This window comes from Pleurotus ostreatus, assembly GCF_014466165.1.
Source record: "Pleurotus ostreatus strain PC9 chromosome Unknown scaffold_1, whole genome shotgun sequence".
Taxonomy (NCBI): domain Eukaryota; kingdom Fungi; phylum Basidiomycota; class Agaricomycetes; order Agaricales; family Pleurotaceae; genus Pleurotus; species Pleurotus ostreatus.
In genome coordinates this window covers 516,628-535,985 of record NW_023503156.1, presented here as the reverse complement: position 1 = coordinate 535,985, position 19,358 = coordinate 516,628, and the positions used below count along the sequence as shown (strand labels likewise).

Below are 19,358 nucleotides of genomic sequence, written 5' to 3'. Positions count from 1 at the left end.
GATTCCTTGCTTACCTTTGAAACGGTTAGTATCCCCAATTTGTTGCGTGCACGCGATCGTCGCGCATAGCCTCGGTGTGATTGATACTTACTCGTCGGGTGCCATTACCAGCTCGCAGTCAAATGCATCGGTTTGGATATTGTGCCTTTGTAATAGCTTGGCCATGGGTCACGCCTTGACTTTGAATTCCGTAGTCTATCGAAATAATGCATGATAATGTTGCATGACTGCGTAGTACAGCCAACGGCCAGGTATAATTTTGGTTTAGATACACATACGCCCGGTTGCATCATTCCCATCATAACCGACGGAAAGATGCTTGTGAGATGCGAACATCGTGGAAGTAACCGCGAACTGGTAGCTTGGTGAATGAGTGGCACGCGCCAACTATAACGCCAGCGCCAACCGCCCGCCTCTAGATGTTTCCGTTGCTGCGGGAACCAAACACGGACAAGCACACTGCTCCCATTCCCATTGTGACGCCCTTCGCACTGCCACTTTCCACTTCTTAACCACAACCACGCTGCGCACGAAACCCTCCTCACCGAAACTTGTAACGAACCTAAATTCCATGGACTACAGTAGACCTGCTCCTCCACAAGGTATGTGAAACGTTCGGTCTGCAGAGATCTAACTAATCTCTTAATTGCTGTTAGGTAATTGGGATTTGGCGAGAGGCGCTCCTCCTGAACAAAGACTGACCAAAACCTATTTACTGTAGGCCCGCCGCCGACGTATGCATTCGTGACGAGGTACTATAAACGTACACTAAGGCCGTTTGTATTGCTATGTCCGTGTCCTTTCCCCTTTGACGTACGGACGATTGCTGACCCAAACCAGTCGCATTCCTCGGTGCACTATGGTCGCTCTTCTCGTGAGTGGCTTCTCTTCGGATAGTCTCCTACACCTTTACTGAACCACTCATTTACAGAGCCGTATGTATTCTACGCATTGTCTGACGGTCATTCGCCCTAACATGTTGCCTGTCAGATTGGTTTCTTCCGTGCAATCAACATTGAAAAAGCAGGTGCGTATTACGATGTCCTTTAGCCGAGTCTTTCTCTAATTGTTTATCAGAACACCCCCAACTGTCAACATTCTCCATTGCGCTGGGCGCACTGTATATGGCCGTTTGTGTCATTGAAATAATAGGCGTTGTTGGATCGGCTATGGTATGTTGGCAAGGCAATCTCTCCGACCTCTTGCACTAACGCGGCCGATCTCAGCAAAAACTAGCTCTTGTCAGAATTTATGCCCTCGCCTCCGTGCTGGCCTTTGTCATCGTTCTTGCCGCCGGTATCATGCGTATTGTCATACACTTCCAGTTCAAGGTGTGTAGTCCGGTGCTATCATGTCGGGCAGACAATTGATTCAACGAACACATTAGGACGTCTTGATCAAGGAGTGCTCGGATTCGACTAACGGTCGAACAATTGTATTCGTGAGTACTTCTGATGTGTATTTGTTGTACTGGTTGCTTACCGCAACTCACATCATAGCGTTATGGATTGTTCGGACCAATCACCAGCGATACTATCAACCCAGAGGAGGCAGATCGATGTACGCTCCCCCATAACATGTAGTGAAATAGTTTGATTGACCATCGCCCAGGGTGTCGACGTGCTTGGGATCGCGATTCTTGGGGAGAGATAGTCTCACTCCTCATCATACTTTGTACGCATTGACACCGCCGTTTCCTGCTACTTTTAACCAAATCTTCATCTAGTCCTTGCCGGCATGTTCGCCTCGATCGCATTCGCGTATTATCGACAGGTACTGGACCCGTCGAGTCCAGCAAACGCCTCCCGTGCCCCGTCAAGCCAAGTTCGTGCTGCCGGCTACCCCACATACTACAACCCCCCGTACAATGCCTCCGCCGTTCCCAACCTAGGCTATTCTCAACCTCCTCAGCAATACCCACCTCCACCAGGGCCACCCCCACAACACCGTGACGAAACCTTTGTACCACCGTATGATGGCAAGCCCCCGGGGTACGGTGCGGGCGACAGCGGTGACTTCATCGGTGGAAAGGACGATAAAGAAAACCCGTTCGCGGATTTTGATGAGCGGGACGTCACGAGTCGACCAGGACCGGGTGGAAGGGACGCTTTCTGAACAACTAAATCATAACAATAACCAGCAGTAACGATCTTGAAGACGACGTCGACGATGCTACGGACATTGATATCATATGCTAATTCTAAATACTCATTGTATATGGATTCCTTATTGTTGCAATTCATATCTGCTACGTAGTTTTGTACTATTACTATCTTGATCAGCCAATCGCATATGCTTGTATGCTTGTAGCGGTCGTATCAGTAGCGGCCCAATAACATATATCGAGCTTCTCATTTGTCGTCAGATATCCCGCATTTGCAAAACGCCGTCTTCGTATCAACACGTTCGTGCCAGAGGTGTGAACTCGGCCTGTTTGTGGAACCTGCAAGGGAACGTCTACCCAGTATTCTGGTGCTCGCAAGGCTCACACACTGGCAGAAAATCAACATCGGAAGGGACTTGGATATGGGAACGGGCAGAGTACCGGCTTCCTAGAGAACCTCCGACCAACACGAAAACGCATGTCCCAGAGACTCCGTTTGCCATTTGGAGATCACAAATCAACGTTTTCTATTGGGTTTTGGACTTGACTGCCCGTACATGTTCATCGGCAAGGTTGATTGTACCGCTGACTGTTAGTGCGGCGATAGATCCGATGACATATCCACTGACAATGCCGAATGCAGGTGTTAGTGGCCACGCCTGAGAGCAACGAAACATGAGGCCGGGCATCAGCGAAAAAGAAGTTTATCACTGCATACCTGCCATGGACGGTCCCAGTCCAACGCAATTGGGATAACACCGACCCAACTTCCTGCAACAGCGCCGAGCGCGGGGTATACCATCGCTCTCTCTACAGAATTTCTTGATCTAGCGAGAGAAAAGCCAAAAATAAGTCAGTATCGGGGATGGCGCTCTATGAGAATGCGTTGATGGTGGAGGTGGTGATGGTGATGGTAGGTGGTGGAGGTGCTGTAGTGTTCGGTAACTTACGAAAATTCGGCGAAAAGGCGAACCCATGTCATGCGAATCACGAACGACTCCGTATCGCCCTTTGAGAAAGGAATTCCTAGCGTGTAAGCAGGGGGAAAAACTACCATGATGGATAGTAGAAGCCCGAGGAGATATGTCTGGAGGACGTGGCTTGGAAAGGCCTCAGCGTTTCCCCTCAAGAGCCGAAACTTAGTCGCCACGTACCTAGTGATGGGCGCGCCGAAGAGGACGAGGATGATATGAAAGGCAACTGAGGCCAGTAGAGTAGCAATCCATCCGTCTCGGATATCCTTGGTGCAGAGTAATCGTCAGACAAGCTCAATACCGCCGCGAATAGCTCTAACCCCGTCGCTCTTTGCCTTACCTTGAGTTTCTTCTGAATCACTTTGTCCCTTTTTTCGACTTGGTCGTCAGTGCCATTTAGAACGACCAGTTCGATCCACCATCTTCTGATCCAGCCGCCCCACCAGGCTTGAAGTACCACAGCCCCGGCACATACGCACGCCATTGTCCATGTCGGATTCAGCGTAAGCGGCGCGAGAAATGGGTGCTGCGGCTTGTCCCGAGAAGTCAGTTGGCTCGCAACCGGCTTTGGTGCGAGAGAAGGGTCAAGGAGAATCGTTGTTCGCGGTAGAAAGAGGGCCACGAATAGCAAAAGTGTCGAATGCACACCCACAATGGAGGTGTAGCCGGCGAAGGGGAATTTCATGGGCGACACCGAGAGTTTGGAGTCCAACGCGAATTGATCTGGAGGCGGACGCGCCGGCCGCGTGCCCCCCTTGTGCTTTGGGGCCATTCGCGTGTTCAGGAATACAGAACAGTGACACTGTGAAGTGAATGGCACTTGCAAGCGAAACTTGGCAACAACTGGCAGCTGAAGCTAGTAAACCCAAAAGGAGATAGGGGGCGTTTCCCTTGTCATACTTTTCCCGAGTCTATGCTCTCTAACAGCGGCATGCGACAGATCATGATGAAAGAAGAACGGTGCGCACCAAGTCCGTATGGCACTATAGATCATCATTGTGGCGAAGCGATAATTGCAAATCTATCTAAAGACAAGTTCCGCGAACGACTCGTACCATGATAATTGCTCCTTGTCACAATTTTAGAAATGCTGTATACGATTTCCGTCTGGGATCTGGCGGGAGTCCATCAAAAATTTCAGGAAGCCCGGAGAAGACTATTAGATGGCAATCCTGAGACCACCAACAAAATTAGTAGCCGACTTGTTGGGTGCCAATCTATCACTCGCTTGGTAAAAACGCCGGGGGACTTACAAGGGTGGTGCTTCTGGCGATGTGCCTCCTCAAGGTCTGATGGTGGGGCTCGACGTAAAATTACGAAGCGGCCTTGGGATTGTTTCTATAAAAAAAGACAATTTCAGATTGTGGCTGCGCCCAGGCATACCCTAGAGGCAACCGATTGGTCTCTGATTCTATTCAACGTGGTGTGGTGCGGACACTGGGTACACGTCGTCAGCTGCTTTCACAATGGTCTGCGGCCCGCCGACCCAAGGGAACAAGGGAATGTTAAATTAGACAAATTGTCGAAGTCGACTCCTCATTTGTGCGAAAAGGACTCCGAAAAACTTCTTTCCAGGTTTATCGTCCGTGGGATGAGGAGTTTGAATCCTGGCTGGATACTTCAACCAGGGCGAATACAGCTTTATTGCACATGCTATGCTTCCAACATGCCTGGGCAATGGCTGGGTCGTTGGAGCATTAGATGGACCAAGATACTGGCGGGGCAATTTACTTCCTGGAACAGCCTGGAACACACGTGATCGTTATACTGTTGTGAAGCGCTATCCAGCATGGGCGCTCGGTATTCGCCGATGCAACTATCCAGTACCAAGCCACCGACCACTTTAGGCACAAGTATAGTATTGACCTCGACGCCGGCCCCGACATCCTCAAGAACAAGAAGGTACGTCGTTATGCTGTCCTTTCGTTGAGTTGCCTGCTAATTCTATGATTTATATCTTCTTTAGACCCCGTTAATCCGGACAATGTGAGTACTACACTGGCAAAATTTCTATCTGGGAGGACAGTGCGAAATGGGATCTATGCCGTGGTAATGAGAGGCCAGGAGGAAGTGGAGGGGATGCGGGTAGATGGGCCTTGTGGGGGGCTCGTTGGCGTTGCGGGCTTGCGGTGGCGCGAACCAGGATCACAGATGCTAATGTACACCAACAGTTCACCCGATGGCCCAACGTGTTACTCTTCGCAAGCGCACTCCCTACAACACCACCTCCAACCGCCGGAGAGTGGTCAAGACCCCTGGTGGCAAACTCGTATATCACCACCTCAAAAAGCCCGCCAGCGGGCCAAAATGCGGTGACTGTGGTGTCGGTCTTCCAGGAGTACGCCTTATTCGCTCTATCAGGAAGATAATCGCTTACGGTATCTCGTATCTGTCCTCGTATAGATCCCTGCCCTCCGACCGCGTCAGTATGCGACCATCTCCAAGCGTCAGAAGACTATCTGCCGTGCATACGGCGGCTCACGGTGTGGCTCTTGTGTGAAGTCACGGTGAGCATTTCCTCCATTCTTCACGTTCAACAGGTACCGACTATCTCCCAGTATCCTCCGTGCATTCCTAGTGGAGGAGGCGAAGATTGTGAAGAAGGTCATCAAGTCGCAGCAGAAGACCGTCCGAAAATAAATGATCTTTTCCGCACAATCGTGTCGCACCACCGATGGTATATCGCAGCATTTGCCTTGTTTTATGACCTGTATGCAACATAACTTTACTATGAATCCATGCATGCATTCCACCGTCTTTTACAGCTTTCAAAGGCTTCTCTAAGTACCCACGATGTCTCACGCGATGTCACTTTCGTGATTGATTCAGCCTCTTAATGTCGTTAATATCTTTACCATCATCTCAGTTCTAGATGTAAACATGCGACGTGTCTATGGCTAATCAATTCAACGTTTCTAGGACTCGCAGGTCGCCTATCGAGCGTGTGACAAAGTCTGGGACTATTGGCGATGCATTCGGTCCACTAATGTCCGCTTCAGACGTGATGCCTGGAAAAGGGTTGCCGTCAGACAAGCTAGCGAGAGAAGCGGTCGACAAACCCGTCAAGACGAGAAGTGTTGCAAGCCCCCCGTTTTGGCCGAAAAGGATGTCCGTGTTCAAACGATCGCCGATCATTATCGTGCGCTTGGGGTCGAAGTCAATCCTACGAGGGTGTCTTCTCAGTACGTGGCAAACATGCTCATTATTGACAAGACGACTTACTTGGCTTTGATGCAATCCAGCATTGTGGTTGCAGGCTTGCCGATCGAAATTGGATCCTTTCCCAAGGCGAACCTTAATGGTGCACTGATGGCACCAGCCCCGAGCAAACGTCCTCCGGCTACAGGGTACGTGCTGTCCTCGTTCGATGCCAAGAAGTGGCATCCCGGGTTGCGGGTAAGATACTGGAAGGCTTTTGAAAGCTTCCTGTAAGTCATATGGGTGTCGAGTCCGCAAATGACCGCGCCGACGGCGGGATCGGGTTTGAACTCCGTGAGAGAAAGTGGTTCGAAGGTGCAGTCCTCAGGATCCTTGCAACGGAAGTGTGAACTAACATAACTTTCAATGGTGCCACGCGAACACACGCAACTGTTCCACCAATGTAAGAGATACCTTCGTCGCGGAGTTCTTCCTCCATTCCCTCCATGCCAATGACGAAGACCTTCTTGTCCTTGGGAAGCTTTATGACGGACGAGATGTAGACAGCAGATGCGAAGGCCGATCCATAAATTTCGTCCTACGAAAGCGGGCAAGTACATTCATGGGTAAAAGTAAAGGTGACGATGGACCCTTGCTCTCACCACATGAGCTTCTACACCCAGATGGTCAAACTTCTTCTTGTAAGTTTTCCGTGACTTCGTGGCGTTGTTTGTCACAAAGACAATCTGCTTCTCTGGGAGTGCATCGGGCCCAAGTGACATGCGGTGAAAATCAACCAGGTGGATCCAAACAAGCGAAATTCAGTGATTGTAGTGAATATTCCATCACGGCGGTGAACAGTCAGGCTCGCGATGGGTTACGAAGCGGGGGCCACGATGGAGGGTACATACTTCTTCGACGCAACATGGCCAGGACCTCGACGGCGCCATCGATCAGTTCGTCGCCTTGCCAGAGGACTCCGTCGCAGTCGAACATAAATACATCGTAGCGATCCAGCAAGCCAGCATAATCGTCGTCTGACGAGAGTGTAGTGCTCATGATTGGGAAGGACGACTGGTCGCGATCAACGATGGCGACAATAATGTTGCAGCGGGCCGCTCTTCGTCCGATCGCCTTGCCGGAGTCAAAGTTCGACTCAGCTTACATCGGAGTACGAAAAGCACATATGCGATCTATCATCCGGCGGAAACATCTCTCTCAGGAAAAGCTTCAATGATTCTCCGAGTGGTGACTAGACGGCTTCATCCTTGCAGATGACCATCTGCGTGGAATTTATCATGTATCACCGCGAATACTCCCTAACAGCTATTGACCCTGCCCGGCATCTCAATATCAATGTCTGAGCACCTTCAGCTCACCCGGGCCCTTCTTCGGCCTCTGGATTGGGCTATCTGGCGCTCAGCGCTTTTGGGCCCACACACCTGGGTAAGCTCGGGTTGACCAAGAGAACTTTAAGGAAAGCCTTCTGCTCCCCTTGCAAGTTAATATCCGACTGAAGGGATGCATTTCTCAAGCTAGTGTACCCCAACAAATGATCCAGTATTGGCACCCAACTTTAGGATCGAAGGTGGAGTGTGAAGCCCTGAAGCGCGAGTGTCAACGCGAGCAGTCAGGCCTCAGGCCTCAGGGACGCATTGATCAATGCCATTATGGTCTTTCCTTCTGCCCGTTGTAAACAGAAACACAGAACTTCCCTTCCATTGATCTTGACCACCTGCTAGACGGCATGCCGTCTCCGCCCTTGTTTACAAGTTGTGTGAAGCTACGAGAAGATCAAGAAGTCTGGAGGCATGGTGTCTTGATTGGCGCAGGAAGTTTTCAACGTAGGACATCGTCAGCACCAACGTCAACTCAACAGCCATCGTCCATGGTCCCTCCTACCTCCCACCTTTCGAAAATCCCTCCATGGGGATGGAGCGGAACGGTAATCCTTGACACCCATACATCCTCTGTATTGGAACTTACAAATATATTGGGTAGGCATCGCCGTACACCCGGATCCACATCATCCCTCGGTGATAAAATCTGATAACAGTCGATCGATAAGTGTTCGACGGAATATGCCGTTTGTGCGGCCTCTCGCTGCGACGGAGATGTTAAAGGAAAGCCATTCTATTTCGGACGAAGGCACATCGGACGGGGTTCCGGAAGGCGACTAGTTGCTCGAACAGGAGCTTTACTTACTGGTAATGGACCAAGCTTTGCCATTGAATTCTCGTTAGAATGCGATAAATAAATAATTGTGGGCATAACTCAAAACAACGGGCGAGTAAGTCGTAACTTTATTACTTTTATTGCTCTCTTTAACAGCTTCGAACAGCGACTACATGCAGAGAATATTGGCTCAAAAATAGTCTAAACCATCTATCAAACTCTGGGGTGCTCGTGCTTCACTACGTGCCTTTGCGTGCTTTGAAGTTTCTTTGTGGCTCGGCAAGTCTTTTCTGTGTTTATCCTTGCCTTTGCTACGCTTAGGACTTATTCCGTACAGAGTCTGGATGTCTAGAAACTTCAAAGTAAGTTGCCGCGCAAGCTCCTCTTCGACGGCGTTCTCCAACTTATCCATAGTTACAGTTGCCCTCCCCAGTTCCCAGTACAGTACGTTCGACAGCGCGCTCTTGCTTTCAATAGAGAAGCAGCTTGTGAATCCGGACTTCGCGGAAAGGAATGACGTCGGATATTGCGCTTGTCGTGCGCGAAATGAGGCCCGAGTCGTATCTAAAGCTGGCCATGATGGTGGCGGAGCGCTATCAGTTGATATATTGTGCGCGTCAAGACGGTCCAATTGCATTTTGGTCAACGACACGGCGTCCAAATTTTCTAGGTACAGTGTCTCTTGAGGCTGCAGCACCTGTCAGAATCATTGCCAGACCGCCCGACGAGAACGTACCCTACGGAAGGCTGTCCCCAATAATTTTGTTTTCATGTCGTGCAATTTCACGTAGATCCCGATTGCTTCTATCGCTTCTACCCCCGGGTGATCGAGGAGGTCGCTGTAGACCTTTCGCCGCCGGGCTTCGTGCCACTCTAATATCCTACCGACTGGGATGCTCACCACCGTGGGCTTAGCCTCCATACATGCAATTGCATGTATCAAGCTCGTGATATGGGTGATATTGGTATGGATCGAATACCTCTCTTGGAGTATCTTCGCTGCTGCTGCACCTTCCGCTGTTCCAGGAATCTGTGGAGCGTTAAATAGGTTAAACGTGAGTGATATGTCGAAGTAATTAGCTCTTACGCTGATGACAACCCGTTCATTAGTCGTCCCTTTTTTAATGAAGCCTGAGTGTATACGTCTGGCGTCCTTGACCATTTTCGATGTAGAGGCGTAATTTTTGGGGTTTACGAACGTCAGGTGAGGTCCTGGGACACAATCGAGCAATGCTACGCCGAGTTCCACTAGCTGGTGGCCGTTAGAGCGGGATATGAAAACGGGTGGAAGCAACTCACAAAGGCGGCTAATACTTCTTCGGCGAGTGAGTCTTTGCTCTTCATGGCCTGGATGCTCTCGCTAACTTCGATTAGTGTTTCTCTGGGTTTCTGGCGCTGCCCCACTTACGTGTTGTCTACGACACTTTTCGTGGCTACCCAGAGATGATAATAAATCTCTTTGGTGCCGAGCATGCTCATGACTTTCCTCGGGTCTACCATTGTCCCATCAAGGTTATGGGTCATGAGGGCTGGAGAATCCATGTCTAATGAAAGTTGCACCTGTTACAGCGCGGAGACTTACCACTCAGATCTATCGTGCCGCCCGTTATTGCTATATTCCGTTTCCGCAAGATTTTCTGGAGCTGGCAGAATGAAATTTCCGAAGACAGCTTCCTAACTGCGGGCATGTGTTCGTCCCTCGCGGCAAGTGGCAATGAGTTGTCATTGGCTTTCTTGTTTGACCCGGACGGCGACTTCGTAGATGACATGGCAAGTTTCTGGCGAATTTCCGATGTGTTTGCAACCACTGGAAATAGGGTGTATATACCGACTACCATTTGAAGTCACCTCTGTTATATGCCTCCTTGGGTGGCAAGTTGTGGTGCTTTGGCCAGCAGTTGCCAGTAGCCTTAGCCACCGGTGGCAAAATGGCTTCGCACTGGCCACCTGAAACAGACAACGGCTCAATAAAGGGTGAACATTAAATAAATAGGAGCTGATAAGCATGCCTTTGCCCATGAATCAGTATTGACGTTCTGTTCGAATAACTGTCCTCGGACAACATTTGAATATTGGATTTCGTAATTCAATGCGCACTCCGATGGCGATCTCAGAGGACCAATCTCTAATCGGGGGGCAAGCTTCTCAGATTCTCTATTAGGCCATCTGTCGCTTCTTGGGATTATACTTCGCAATTAAGCTTCTTATCTACTTAAGTCCCACACTCACACGTGTTGGCCGAGTGGAAAGTCACCTCCAGAAGGAGCATCGAGCATGATGCAAGATGATGAACGAGTGGATTACAACAGGTATCTAGCTATGAACACGTCCATAGCCATAAATATTTAACGACCAAGTTCGCTGCGAAAAGCATGTCTATCGGCGGGTAATATCAAGGCGCGGAAATCTCAACGGACATCGATCCCAAAAGGGTATACGGCAATTATATAGACGACAATAGATGGGACTCAGCGATGAAGATTTGGTCGCCCCGACGAATACGCGTGCCATGTGTCCATGTCGTTTCCCGTTGCCGCATGGCCATAGGAATTTGGCAGGGGATAATGTTGATGCTGATGTTGAGAGTGCTGAGGTGGGGCATGGTGATGGTGATTGGAAGCCTATGAGAGTCTGTCAAATCCGGAGCAACATAGTAAGAACTCTGGCGGCGTACCGCGTAGTTGTCTTCCTCCATTTTGACGGAGCCATAATACTGATGGCTGGGCATTGAAGGTCGCTGCTGGACGGGAGAGTGCGACGTCTGTTGCATTTGGGCGGGCTGTAAGGGGGAAGAGACAGAGGAGCGTCACTAGGATCCAAAGAAGTTCTAGCCTGGCTTTGGCCATGGTGGCCGTGAGCAGAGAAAAATACTCGCCGAGAACGGTGGGCTTGAGGTCGAACTTGAGCCAGACGGCGTATCTGGCATTTGGAAAGACGACGCGTGCATGCTGAACATAGGCGCAGAGTTTTGCGATGAGTGGGCGCCGGAATGAGGCATGCTCGAATAGCTGCTATGAGCCATGGATTGTGGAATTGTTAGAGGAGGAGGGCGGGCGATGTCAGGGTTGTGGGGTGTGGGGTCGGTCGGACTCTAATCAATACTGTCACGGATGGACGATGCGTGCATGATGAACATGAATACCAGGTAAAGATCATCTATACCGGTCTTCCGTCGTTTGAAGTCGCGGTCGCAGGCTCTTGCTTCTTGATATGTTGTTATGGATGTCCTCCGTGTCAATTCGAGTGGCGAGGTTCGTGTCGGGTCTGACAGCATGCGACGCATCTCGTCGTTTTCCCGTTGAAGGCGCGCATTTTCCTGTTCGAGCTCCTTGATCTTGATCAAGGGAGGCGGGAGTGCAGCGACTTGGTCAGGAGAGAAGCCCAACGCCGTCTGCAGCTTGGTGACAGTTTGCTCTAGCTGATATCAGCGGTAAGTAAGTAGCGGTCGCGGAGCTGAATGACTAGCAAGGGCAAGAATTGAATCACTCCGCGAGACGTACCTGCTCAATATAAGCTTTGCGCTTTGCTCGATGTCTTGCTTGGGCTTTGGCGTTACGGCTGCGCTCAGGGCGTTCAGAGAGTGCCGTACTATGATGACCGGTAACGCTGGACATAACGAAAATAACGTAAGTGGGGGAATGGCAACTGAGTCGGGGTTTCTTCCCAAGGAAACCTGACACACTTATAGTCCATCCTTGAATGCCGCCCAGAGTAGAGATGAGGGTATTCCTTCGCCATGTTCTTCGGCCTTTCGTCCATTTTGGAGAGCCAACGGTAGCTGACCCTGTGAGAGTTTATGGATGAATTTCCTGCCCGTTGTTTTGGGCCAGAATTCACATTTCCGAGCAAGTAATATATAGTACTATCACCATATAGGGAATACTGAGGGCCGAGTCTATTGACTTGCTTCGATGACCCTCCTTGTCTCCATTAACCGTGCGCCTTTGAGCTGGCTCTCGTAGTCTCCTTCATTAGACTCGTTCGCGATCCCCTTCCTTGTTGCTTCCTGCATATTTTGGGAACACAAAGTTTACTGTCAACTCCGCTCTGGATGCTTGTCAGCAACACCTCGCCGGTCGGCACGCCCGGCTGTTGCACCTCGTTTTATGCCTGCAAGTCTGTGTTGGTCAACTGTGCCTGAGACCGTGGCCTGCTGGTGATCGGGGATCAACGAGAGAATGCTTCCGTTCCCCAGAAAGGATCTCATGCAACTGATCGTTCTGACACTCCGCGATACAGATACAATTATCTACAAGAATGCCAGTCCAAATGGTTTAGTGGCGTTCTCTGGTCTTGTCTTCCTTACTTTATATTCGCTCTCCTGCCCATCATACTTAAACCTCCCCTTGTTGGCTAACCAAGTTCCTCGGACTTCCTTGGGAAATGATCTATTTGCTCCTTTTCACACCAAGGTCGGTGTGCTACCACGTCAGCTGGACGTCGCTGCCTAAGCATCTCCTCCCTTGATGCTCCAATATACGCCTTGCATCCTAATCGTCGCTGATAAGGTGCCAGTGTCTCTATCCCAAGGTTCGAAATTTACGCTGGACCCAGATCGGCCTTCATCGGGCGCAAGTTTACGACCAGTTCCTATACCTCTCTTAGATCTCCTGACATCAAGGCGTTAGACCTGGTAATTGAGTAGAAAATAGCAGATTCCACCACAGTAGGTCGTCCGCCGCTATTAAGAGTACATCGCTCCGCACTTGCACATTGTTTGCCAGATGTTGGTTCCACTACTGATTGGCCCGTTCTCAGCGGCGACTATTTTTATCGACCCGAATTGCCGTCCATCCTGGCGGCAAACAACCGTATTCCTGAGGCTCTCAACGAGTCCTGAGCATCAGAAAAGTTGAGAAGTACGATTAATATCGGGTATTTCCGCTCGTGGCCCGTGGGCGCGATGCACATACCCCATAGCTGTTCATTATGATTGACCGTGGTTTGTTGGCCCCGAATGGACAGTCGTTTCGGTGAGGGAAGCACTTCGTGACGGGCACACTTCGAACGTTGCTATCGCCTCGTTCTGTCAAAAATGAACCGGCGGATAGGTATGCCTTAGCGCTGAGGCCCACTAAGGTGCTAATCTCGAGTTCGCCGTTTCGATGAGTTTTCCGTTTTCCGTAGTCGTTATCAGGAGACGTCAAGGGACTCGCATTGTAGGGAATGGTGGAAGCCAACAACAACAATGACTTGGCACCGGTGAAAAGTAATGAAGGAAGAAAAACAGGGTTACAGTCATGTGTGATAAGCCCAAGCGAACCACGGCGATACTATCAGACTGATAAATCGTCGAAAGGCTGCATATAACTGATTATCGCGCCCCAACAAAATGTATAGTCCCTCACCGTGGTCCACCAAGGAGATATCATACTTCCGTGCTCCGTATATGACATAGGCTCAAGCGCCGCCGCGCGAACATGGCAACCGAAGAACGGGCATAGAATCATCTATTCATATAAAATTGTCAGAGTAGAATGGTAGAGTGGAATAGAATCGCGACCTAGACTTCGGAACTGATCCTACATTTTGGAAACATTTAGCAATATTCCGGGTCTTTGTAGGAGGTAAACGGAAAATACCGCCAAGATGCGCTTCATTGACAAATATATCCACACGGAATAATGCAATCTGACGCATGGCATGTCGGGCACCCCGTCGTAACATCCAGAGTCGAGTAGAGTCGACGCAGGCTCAACGCTAGCACCATTCGGGGTTGGTCTTTCGCCTAATGCTACTAGCACTTCCTGGATGAAAGGTTCTGGACAGGCTCAAAGCCTCTCCCCTTGGCGTGATTGAAGAGACCGTTGAACGGTCTCGCTGTCTCATCAACTCGGAGATTCCACAGTTTTTGCTTGTATCGTCGGGTACAATGTTCTACAGGCATGTACATGTACGCTGGTGCATTCGGCGAGGTAGCGCAACAATAGCAGTCGAATGTTGAATGGTTATGAGTATAGACCGGAGACCGGAGAGTCAAGCCAATGACTCGTACGCTAAACCATGATGGGTAAGTACAGCTTTCGAATGTCGACCCACTCACGAGTGTAACACCGCGATCCGCCGCTGAGGTAGTGGGGTTCAGTCCACTGGTGCTCCGCTCTTCAACTGAATAGAGCGATTGCCTGGAGCAGTTTCACGAAATAGGCCTCATCCCTTCAAACTCGTCGTGAGCTCCATATACGTTTCCGACAAGCGACGTCAAGCTGCCTCTGCCTATCTTATCCCTTTGGGGTAGGACGTCCCAGGGCTGCTGACGTTGTCTGATAACTCAACATATTTGGGTGGATCGAAGTAAAACATACTGCAAGTGCCCACCCCTTGCATCGTAATATAGGTCTTGATGAGCTTCAAGTACACCCAAAGTCTTAGGAAGGCCCATATCCGGCGCCAACCTGATCCTGTCACTGGTGAGCTAGCACCTACGGCTTGTTCCATCGCCCTTTTTGTCGTCGTCGTTTGAAAGGGCGACAGCGCCGTCATGGTTTTCGTTGCTGGTGAAATTAGTCAAACGCCGTTCGCCGTTTCTATTTCGTCGGTTGAGTTGGGCCTGAAAGGCCACAAATAGTCCGTGGGATAGCGGCCAGCGTCGAGCAGCTTGTCCATGTGGAGCCCTTGGGACAATGCTGTAGATGAGGAATGAACGTCATGATTTCGGAGACCAGCCCGGTCCACCCACATTCCCAGGACTTCTTGCTCACATCAATTCATGTCAAGCCCGGTGCTCTGCTAGAAGCGACGGGGCAGAAGCCCTATGAAGGAAGGTACATATTCATTGTCTATCAAAGGGGAAGGCCACGGAGCGTACCTTTACGACGGAGGCTGGACCACTGGCAGCCGAGTAGCAAGCCTCGTCTACTGCGTCGATGCCTAGACGTGGGAGGAGTAGAAAGATGAACCTTCGGAAGAGTGTACGTGACATCAGACGAAGAACGAAAGAAAATGAAAGCCGAACAAGGCCAATAGTAGGGAGCAGGCGAAACGGGATCCGGAGAGCATGCGTAGCTGTACAACCACCTACGTTGTGTGATTCAATTCATGGTCAGTGAATGGAAGGATCCACTATGAGCTGATGGGCGTACCGTCATATGGCCCTTCGGCCAGTCTGATAGGGTGCCAGCGTGTTAGGAGACCCATGAGGGGGTAAGACAATTGGTTCTATTATGGTCGATGAAAAAAAAAAGAGCCTAGAGGGTTCTTGACCTCCATATTTTTTTCGGGGGCACATAACACATGTCCAAAGTCATCAAAATCCAGGCATTCATAGACGTCGGGGTGGTGGTTGTAGAATGCGCATTTGTATAGACGCCTGTAGTACGGAGGGTATCTACAGATGTCAAGGACTCACAGATGTACTTCTTCAACAGTTCCATGGTCCTGAACACTTCCCTCTAGATGCATGTTCATCCCGCCGTCCTGATAGCTTAGGCCCGAGCGTTGAGCCTCGGAAGAGGAGGGGCTATTACATCAGCCGAGCCAGCAGGTCGGGGCGTAGACCCGGCTGCGGTTGCGGGTGCTTCGATCGCAGAAACTCCTTCACATGCGGTCGTCACAGTTGCCGCAGTCGCAGTCCCACCTACACCCATGGGCGGGAGTGGCGAAAACCGCGAGGGAGGGAGAAGCTTGTTGCGAAACGGGAGCCGCCAGGTTTGCGCTGCTCCCACCGCGAGAAGGACATAGGGCACGGTATGCATTGAGAGGACCAGCCGGATTGGCCGCAGCAACAGGGACAAATGGCGCATCTGGACCCGGGCATGCAGTCTCCGTGAAGCTGAACATCATGCTGTCCTTTGTGTTGGGCCACTATAGAAGCAACGATTAAGCACTCCCAAATGGTCGCAGCAGATACCAGCTTGAACCTACGAAAGTAAGGCCGTAATTGGGCATTGGGCACGTGGCACCAATGCGTCTCAACCTGATGAAGCACTTTCCACCGGACAACCTCCAAGACACCGGCCTTAGCCGCGTTGGCATTCAACTTGATGTGTGTACCCCCAGCGCCATTGTCAACCCAACCAGCTCCCTTAGCATCCTAAGGTCTGCCCATCACAAATTGTCCGTCCGTGGGCACTGCTTCTCCTAACGTGCAGTCTGTGGTATTGCGACAAAATTTGAAGGGAATGTCCTTGAAGAATCCATCCTTTGCGTAAGCCGCGTCATTGTGATTAGGGCCCAATTGGGTACCATCGGTGAATTTGAGGATGATCGTCGCCGTGACCACAAACGGGATCGGCGAGGGCGGGGCGGAGCCAGCGCACATTTGCCGTTCAACCGGCAGCGCAGCACCCGCCGGTCTTCGTAGCCCTGTCCCCAACAAATGCTAAGCTTGGGGCGCAGCACCCTCCAGCACCAGAGGCTTTATCATGCGACCAGTCTAGGCCTTTGTTCGCCTACAGGCAAGACGAACGGCGTGGCATCCCCAATGCAAGCCTGAGTAGCGTTCTTGGAGTTATCAAGAGCAAGACTCCGAGTTTTATTGACTGCTGCGTGAGTAACAGCGGCAAAGACAAAGACGAGTGGAACAGGTCGACGAAAGACATTGTTGAGTGCTGAGACCGTAGTATTGCTGAGAGCTGAGAACCGTTGATTGGAGGGTTCATGGAAAGATGTCCCCCCTTTATAGGAGCACCGGAGGGTATACTGGCTGGGATGCGTTAAGGACCGGATGTCGATTATATTTCGAGTACCAGAATCCCTGAGAGCGCACTAAGAAGTACAAGGAGGGTCGTTCATGGAGCGCGAAGTTCGGATATGGATATAAGGAAGTTCATCGATCCAGAATGCCATTGATACCAGCGAAAAGACACCAAAACACGAGGAAGCGCTCTTGGTCGGTCGGAAGGCTGCCTTGAGTCGGACCCGGCATCAAGGAAGGCAAGCAGAAGGACAGCCAAAGCGCGCGCCAATGTTCGCGTTGGGCACTAGCGAGAAAGCAGGGTCCAACGAAACGTCTGTCGCGCACCTAGAAGTCGAACCCTTGGCCCCGTCCATGAATGTGCAAAGCGTAGGTTCATTGGTGAACGTTAACTGTTCGAGTGTCGTCCAGATAAGTATTGGTGGTATAGAAAAGGCCAAAGCAGGATTACACCCGCGTCTTGATTACCGGAAGAACACGATGTCTATATGAGAAAAACTATGGCCACGAGGATCAAAATCGACGTCGCCCTTTGCGTCTCCACAAAAAGAAATGTTCTCGAGGCGTCGGTCATATCGCTTGCCTACACAAAGGATGAAGAGTTGAAGCTTGAAGAACGAAACGACTCGGGGCTTCAGGCGGGTGTGATCCCGACAGGTTTTTCTGAGACTGTTGCTCACTGAGTTCGTTAACGCTGTCAACGTCGAAAGAAAAGAGGCAACGGTATGAGAGCTGGAGGATGAATCTGAACGACTTAGTCAGTTACGTGAAACGGACTCTGCTATAGCCGTTGAAATGCAACGGGCACTTAGCACAGGGGTAGCGCGTTCGCTTCGCACAGAGTACCGGCCCGACCGGCTCACAGTGCTTGCGAGAGGTCGTGGGTTCAAATCCCACAGTGTCCACTCTATTTTGCTAGTAGCGTCGACGCTGCCGAACTTTTTCCTCGAGGGAATACTAGAGTGATCACTGAGGCCTGAGGCTTGCCTTTTGTCAAGACACCATTGAGTTGTCCACAGTATGTTGAGAAAAAGTTATCTTGTGAACAGCTCGAAGCGGGAGGTAAGCTGTTGTTTGCTTGCTCCGCAACAACCATATCTGCACTACTCTCCAATACACAGCATTTTCACTCACATTGGCCCGACGAGACTGGAACCAGCGGATTTTGTGTGGTCAAAGATCACGTCGAGCCGTGAACACCCTCATTAGGTGTATATACACTGCCTCATCCAGGATGGCTGGCTCTCTCTATAAGGGAGCAGAGGCTTTATGGGCTTATCACATTCAATTTCAACGACACCGCCCTCGCAAGATGGTCATATGGTCCTACATGAGAGCCAAGCAAACGCGCACAGGAATACACGCATCGTCGTCCAATAAAAGCCAATGTGCTATCTAGTCCGACCACAACTCAGTCTATGTCGCTTCTCGAGGCCCGTACTGCATTCTACTGTAAGAAACACTCTATCTGAACGGTTGGAAAAACAGGACACTGATTTCGGGTTTGGTGATAGTTTTGCTCGTTCTTGTTGGGCTTGCGGAGACCGTCCTCGGAGCTTTCGTAGTTATAGGCGCGAGCAATGATTTCTTCTCGAGTATGTCCCCCAGGCGCAGTACGAACGTCACGACTTGCTAACTCACCCTGTGTCTTTAGCACCATTTTACGCTACGGGAGCGGCGCTCGCTGCGATCACTTCGATATGGACGGTCGTCCTGTAAGCCTCCCACTTTCCCTTGCACGCCCGCGACTCACAGATACTCAGTGTCATATTTGGGTTGAATCCACAATGGAAGCACGCGCTCTCGAAGCCGGGCGCCCATGTAACATCAACCCTTGTTTTCACCATTGTATGGGTCGGTGAGTAGCCTTGGTTGGTTGTTTCCCTTCGAGAACTTACTTATCTATCTGCAGTTTACGGAATTGCGTCGGCCATAAGCATGTCCAGTAAATGCCGCCACATCCAAGGCAATTACTGTGCCCTCGCGGGCGCGTTCACCGGATTAGCGTTCTTGCTATTTACTCTGAGTGAGTACTGAGTCTATGGCTGAAAGGCAAACAGCTGAGATTCTACAGCTTCTGCCGCTATGTGCCTTTTCTGCTGCACGCCGAGAACACGGAGGGGACAAGAGGACGGCGATTCTGACATTCCATCTCACGAACTGACGTTACGCGCACCGAAGTCCCGTACGGTCAACGTATAAACTAAAGCGATTCCTTCTAATGTATATCTCTCACTTGGGTAATGATAATTAATAAGTTGACCATGCCCTTCTCGAAGAACTAAGTAGCTCGATCCCCTGTAGCCCCTGTCATTGCTCCTGGCCCCAATCC

General features: G+C 50.6%; 7 protein-coding genes and 1 non-coding gene across 8 annotated transcripts; 4 read left to right on the top strand and 4 right to left on the bottom strand.

Annotated features, from left to right (window-relative positions):
• Window positions 1-571: 571 nt before the first annotated feature.
• On the top strand, window positions 572-2,115 carry PC9H_000168 (uncharacterized protein; the record flags this gene model as incomplete). Its single annotated transcript, XM_036769830.1, has 10 exons — window positions 572-602; window positions 722-776; window positions 841-874; window positions 991-1,027; window positions 1,078-1,172; window positions 1,227-1,331; window positions 1,388-1,441; window positions 1,500-1,560; window positions 1,612-1,674; window positions 1,727-2,115. 10 exons carry the CDS (start codon window positions 572-574, stop codon window positions 2,113-2,115), a joined length of 924 nt encoding a protein of 307 aa, XP_036635675.1.
• A 516-nt stretch (window positions 2,116-2,631) lies between these two features.
• PC9H_000167 (uncharacterized protein) lies at window positions 2,632-3,850 on the bottom strand (the record flags this gene model as incomplete). Its single annotated transcript, XM_036769829.1, has 5 exons — window positions 2,632-2,763; window positions 2,823-2,931; window positions 3,055-3,204; window positions 3,259-3,344; window positions 3,419-3,850. 5 exons carry the CDS (start codon window positions 3,848-3,850, stop codon window positions 2,632-2,634), a joined length of 909 nt encoding a protein of 302 aa, XP_036635674.1.
• Window positions 3,851-5,257: 1,407 nt separating this feature from the next.
• RPL34 (60S ribosomal protein L34) lies at window positions 5,258-5,718 on the top strand (the record flags this gene model as incomplete). Its single annotated transcript, XM_036769828.1, has 3 exons — window positions 5,258-5,416; window positions 5,482-5,585; window positions 5,637-5,718. 3 exons carry the CDS (start codon window positions 5,258-5,260, stop codon window positions 5,716-5,718), a joined length of 345 nt encoding a protein of 114 aa, XP_036635673.1.
• Window positions 5,719-5,979: 261 nt separating this feature from the next.
• PC9H_000165 (uncharacterized protein) lies at window positions 5,980-7,275 on the bottom strand (the record flags this gene model as incomplete). The annotated part of the gene is made up of 6 exons (XM_036769827.1): window positions 5,980-6,086; window positions 6,138-6,241; window positions 6,301-6,608; window positions 6,668-6,814; window positions 6,879-6,970; window positions 7,128-7,275. The coding sequence occupies 6 exons, from the start codon at window positions 7,273-7,275 to the stop codon at window positions 5,980-5,982; spliced, it is 906 nt and encodes a 301-aa protein (XP_036635672.1).
• A 1,306-nt stretch (window positions 7,276-8,581) lies between these two features.
• PC9H_000164 (uncharacterized protein) lies at window positions 8,582-10,160 on the bottom strand (the record flags this gene model as incomplete). The annotated part of the gene is made up of 6 exons (XM_036769826.1): window positions 8,582-9,079; window positions 9,128-9,421; window positions 9,479-9,643; window positions 9,691-9,751; window positions 9,800-9,920; window positions 9,974-10,160. The coding sequence occupies 6 exons, from the start codon at window positions 10,158-10,160 to the stop codon at window positions 8,582-8,584; spliced, it is 1,326 nt and encodes a 441-aa protein (XP_036635671.1).
• Window positions 10,161-10,834: 674 nt separating this feature from the next.
• On the bottom strand, window positions 10,835-12,150 carry PC9H_000163 (uncharacterized protein; the record flags this gene model as incomplete). The annotated part of the gene is made up of 5 exons (XM_036769825.1): window positions 10,835-11,170; window positions 11,267-11,482; window positions 11,534-11,809; window positions 11,892-11,997; window positions 12,074-12,150. The coding sequence occupies 5 exons, from the start codon at window positions 12,148-12,150 to the stop codon at window positions 10,835-10,837; spliced, it is 1,011 nt and encodes a 336-aa protein (XP_036635670.1).
• A 5,678-nt stretch (window positions 12,151-17,828) lies between these two features.
• On the top strand, window positions 17,829-17,931 carry PC9H_000162. The gene has a single exon. It is a non-coding gene; the product is annotated as a tRNA-Ala (tRNA).
• A 513-nt stretch (window positions 17,932-18,444) lies between these two features.
• On the top strand, window positions 18,445-19,228 carry PC9H_000161 (uncharacterized protein; the record flags this gene model as incomplete). The annotated part of the gene is made up of 6 exons (XM_036769824.1): window positions 18,445-18,478; window positions 18,541-18,621; window positions 18,681-18,741; window positions 18,790-18,884; window positions 18,939-19,052; window positions 19,101-19,228. 6 exons carry the CDS (start codon window positions 18,445-18,447, stop codon window positions 19,226-19,228), a joined length of 513 nt encoding a protein of 170 aa, XP_036635669.1.
• Between the last annotated feature and the right edge of the window lie 130 nt (window positions 19,229-19,358).